The sequence below is a fragment of the Impatiens glandulifera genome, chromosome 1 (genome assembly GCF_907164915.1).
Source record: "Impatiens glandulifera chromosome 1, dImpGla2.1, whole genome shotgun sequence".
Taxonomy (NCBI): Eukaryota; Viridiplantae; Streptophyta; class Magnoliopsida; order Ericales; family Balsaminaceae; genus Impatiens; species Impatiens glandulifera.
The window spans coordinates 121,009,878-121,014,337 of record NC_061862.1 but is presented as its reverse complement, the minus strand read 5'-3'; the positions used below and the strand labels follow the sequence as shown (position 1 = coordinate 121,014,337).

At 27.5% G+C, this 4,460-nt stretch overlaps 1 protein-coding gene across 2 annotated transcripts; it reads right to left on the bottom strand.

Moving 5' to 3' along the window:
- Nucleotides 1-1,664: 1,664 nt before the first annotated feature.
- Nucleotides 1,665-4,161, bottom strand: LOC124920272. Of its 2 annotated transcripts, none has more exons than XM_047460729.1 (3): nt 3,604-4,161; nt 2,506-2,647; nt 1,665-2,124 (listed from the first exon to the last, which is right to left on the bottom strand). In XM_047460729.1, exons 1-3 carry the CDS (start codon nt 4,073-4,075, stop codon nt 2,121-2,123), a joined length of 618 nt encoding a protein of 205 aa, XP_047316685.1. In that variant the 5' UTR covers nt 4,076-4,161; the 3' UTR covers nt 1,665-2,120. The 2 variants fall into 2 exon arrangements, with proteins under 2 accessions (XP_047316685.1, XP_047316678.1); XM_047460722.1 differs by having other exon boundaries at nt 1,665-2,100.
- Nucleotides 4,162-4,460: the final 299 nt, after the last annotated feature.

Below are 4,460 nucleotides of genomic sequence, written 5' to 3'. Positions count from 1 at the left end.
TGAGATGGTATTAAAAAAATCCCCGAAATTAAAACGGGGTAGGAATGATAAATGCATTCCTCGTCCCAAACTGCCCCATTTTCATCCCTAATTTGTGACCTTTCTAAAAGTTGAAAGACGATTTGTTTGAAAAATTAATTTGATGGCTAAAAGTGAGCGATCAGAGTAATTAGAGGATCGTTCATGTAATTTGCCCTAATTAATTTGATTAACTAGCATAATAATTAATCGTAATTAAATGTTTTAAATATATTTTTGTCCATGAGGTAAATTATTTTGATTTTATTATTTAAGAATTATTATTTTAATATTTTAAATTGGAGTGTAAATTTTCAGTGCTTACAGTGATAAATTTAGTTTTAATTAATAAAATTTAATTTTCGAATTTTCGAGTAGCTCAAATTGTAATAGAGCCGAGTTCGAGTTTAAGTATTAGTATTTGATTGAATATTTACAATGCAATTCGAGTTGAGTAGTATGATACTCGACTCAAGTCATTTACACCCTAGTCTCAACGATGGATTAATTCTCAAACTAACCATGTTTGGGATTCATTTTTCCAATAACCGTGCTTGTTCAATCATTCACAAACCAACTGTTCAAACTCGGTTTTTTTTTAACTCATTTATATTATTGTTTTTATAAATTTGACTATTTTATATTTTAATATATCAATTTAAATTATTATTTTAATAAATTTGATAATTTATATTTTAATATATTAATTTAAATTTTTATTTTTATAAATTCGATTTATATTTTAATATTAATATTTAAATTATTATTTTTATAAATTCAATTATTTATATTATATTATTACTATTTAAATCGTTATTTTTAATTTAATTAATTATTTTTTAATATAATAATAAATATTTACTTCATCCTTTTCATACATAATTAGTAAATATTAATAAATTTAAAACATTATAATATTAATAATAACTTAATAATACATTAAAAATATATATATATATATATATATATATATATATATTGTTTGCTAAGTCTAGTGTGCACCACAAATCATGGTCTTTTGTAGATTATCTCTCAGTTTGAATACGTTTTATTTTGTAGTTTTATTTTGTAGAGTTTATTTGAACCTAATAATAAGTTTGACTAAATTATTCATAATTAAAATTTATTGTGAAAAGACCAAACAATAAAATAAAATTTGACTAAAGTTTTCATAATAAAAATTATTTATAAAAAAAAAAAACAATACACATACAAAAGTTAGTCTAAACTATTAATCAGAAATATTAATTTGAAAAGACAACACTATCAAAATTTGTTATGGAAGGACACTCCCAATCAAAATTTATACTACACTAAAATAATAATAATAAATTATGTGAAAATATAATACAATAATAAATTTTAATATTTAAATATAAATCATTAAATATTTATAATAATAATTTAAATTGATATATTAAAATATAAATGATCAAATTTATAAAAACAATAAATAATATATATATATATATATATATATATATATATATATATATATATATATAAATGAGTTAAAAAAAATCAAACGTGAGTTTAAAAAGTAAATGGTTAGTTTAGATATATTGAAAAAATGAATCTCAAACAGTTAGTTTACAGTTAGTTTGGGAATTCATCCATCAACCATCTCTTAAATCTTAATGTTCTGATTAAAAAAATATATTATTGCTTATTAATAAAGAGAAAGGACTCTTTTAAAGAATAAGAGAACAGATCTAAACCATGTGATGGATTAAATAAATGGGCTACCAACTGTCTTTTCTTTTTTATTTTTTAGTCGGGTTTTATTTTGAAGTGACTAGACAAAAACAAAAATAACTGTCAATTTCGAGTATGAACATAGACTCATCACTCTCAACAACTAACATCTATATGATTAACAGTTATTCTTCCAAGTTCGGTAATAATCTGACAATGGTGGTTCACTTGCCATCTAAAAGACACCTTCAACAAACTAATATTTTACCTGCCATGTTGAGTTATCAACTATTCCATAATCTTTGACCACCATTATAACGTTTCTTTCATCCTACAGATCTTTTATCATCCTCTTGGGGCTCCAAGGTCAAACTCCGCTTCAGAGAACTACAGATTTGATAGAAATTTCAACTGTAAAAAATTGGTAAAAAGATAAAATTCTGAGGATTCATGTGTATGATAAAAACATTTGTTTCTTTCTTATTTTAATAAAAGGATTCATCCTCTCCAAATATTTTTTGTCTGTTTGTTTACCTTTCAGGTTGCTATGATCTAAAATCTAATAATGATCCAATTCGCTAAATAAAATGAAACAAAAAAATTACACAAAGTGTGAGCATGATCTTCTGGATTATGATACCAAAATAGCAACAAAAATCTGGATTAAGATCCAGAAAAAATCTTATACCAAGCTGATAAAATTTACTTTGAACTTTGTCGATTTCTAATGGACCGTGATTGTGAGAGATATGATGACAAAATACTAGTTTTTAAAGAGGATCAATAACATACTCGAGAGATCCAGAGGGAGTGGCATTACTGATCGTTGAGGATGTGTTACTTGTATCATTAACTGAGACAATATGGTTTTCGGCTGCCCATGATGGATGGGGACTCTGGATGTTTATTGTGAGTCTTTTACTACTTGACATACCTGATGAAAACAATGAAGAACAAAGAAAACATGTTATTTCATCATTTGGTTTAATTAGGAATACTTTTGTATCTGGATTTGGTAGAGACTGTCAATCAATTTCTAGTTCCAGATCTAGATATGTTTGGTATGAAATGTGTGATTTCAATGTGATATACTTCTGTTTTTTTGCAAAAAAGTTCATATACACCTTATTTTTCACTCCATTTCCATTTCATTTGTCAAAAGTTACAATTATAATAGTTCTTCCAAACATAATAATTGATTCATAATCCAATTCAAGCAGACGTGTAACCTTGTGAACTTAAATAGGTATGGTGTAACCTAGAATTTGATGAGATGTTCAAATCAAGACATGATGTTTAGTTTTGTCAAAATCATACATGAAATTTGAGAAAATTACAAATTGGTCAATTATTGGCACTCTACCTACACTTATTATTTTTAAGTTATTACTTCACATCAACTAAACCATGGGCTTGGTGGTTTTAAACTTGGTCAATATCAAAAATAGTTTCATGGCATGTCAATAAAGCAGATAAACCCCATAAGAACACAAATATCATTGAATGATTGAACATTAATGTTCATAGGGAAATACTGGCCCCATTTGAAAATAAGGTTATTTGATTAAGAGTTAATAAGATTGAATCAAAATACTTCAATACTATCTCACCATGAATCAAATCATCAACCAAAATACTTAAATTTTATCTACATTAATTTTACAGGATAAAGAATATTTTAGTCATTGGACTTGAATAACCTAAAATAATAATTTTTTTAAACAAACAAGTTTTTTTCTTTCAAATAACCCTACATCAAACAAGCTCTATAGTTTTATATCTGGATCTGTTTTCAAATGCATAAATGTTTGAAAACTAAATTCAGCCAGAGTCAAATACAAAAACATAAACAAGAAGAAGATTACACAAATAAAATGTTAAAGAAATTACCTTGAAAAATGAGAACAAGACAGAAGAGGAGGGTGGTTATCATGGCAAACAAGTTTCCAGTTGATGATGATGATGATGATGCCTTGGCAGCCTTCATCTTCTTCAATGCCTTCATTCTCTCATCCCTAGCATGTTTTATCATGGCAATACGAGAGATCTCCTTTATTAGCCTCTGGTCAGCAGCATCAAGTGATAAAGCTGTTTTTGGATATCTGGGTGGTCGTCTAGGAGGTTTATTATAATTAGCAGAACTCATGCTTTTACGTTTCTCCTTGTTCTTCTTCTTCATCTTCTCCTCCTCTTCTTCCTCCTCATCACCCAACTTCTTCAGATGAATCCCAATTTCACCCTTCACTGATTCATCAAAACTAGAATATTCACTGCAAACTTTGGTGAATTCATTATCACTCAAACCCCCATCACTCTCAAGATCCACAAGAAACTCATGTTCTCTTCCAGGTAGTTGATCCATTTAATCAATAGTTAAATGAAACTAAATCTCGCTGATAGGGTTTCTTATTCCGGATTAAATAGAATGAAGAACATTAATTTTCGTCTATACTGACCCCCCTACAGATTCAAAATAAACAAGAATAATCACATATTCACCAAAAGAGATAAAAACAGGAAAATGAAAACGCGATGGGTGTACCTGGATAGTGAGGAATAGATCGAAGCCGGTCAAATTGAATGAAATATTTATTTAAGAACTTCCTCGCCGAATAATCAAAGTTAGAGAGAGATGGAGAGAGGATGGACGCACGAGGGCTTTGGGAACCCACCGAGAAGGTCGTAAAGCAAGTTCTTGGACATTAATATTTACAAGTAGTAATATTAGTAGAAAGTGTAATTAATTA

What these genes read in the sequence shown, in the direction of transcription:
- LOC124920272 (XM_047460722.1), bottom strand. Translation starts at nt 4,075, where the DNA reads ATGGATCAACTACCTGGAAGAGAACATGAGTTTCTTGTGGATCTTGAG. An exon ending in TCTTGTTCTCATTTTTCAAG is followed by an intron (nt 2,648 to 3,603) that starts GTAATTTCTTTA and finishes TGTTTTCATCAG; the next exon opens with GTATGTCAAGTAGTAAAAGA. An exon ending in ACTCCCTCTGGATCTCTCGA is followed by an intron (nt 2,101 to 2,505) that starts GTATGTTATTGA and finishes TCAAATCTGTAG; the next exon opens with TTCTCTGAAGCGGAGTTTGA.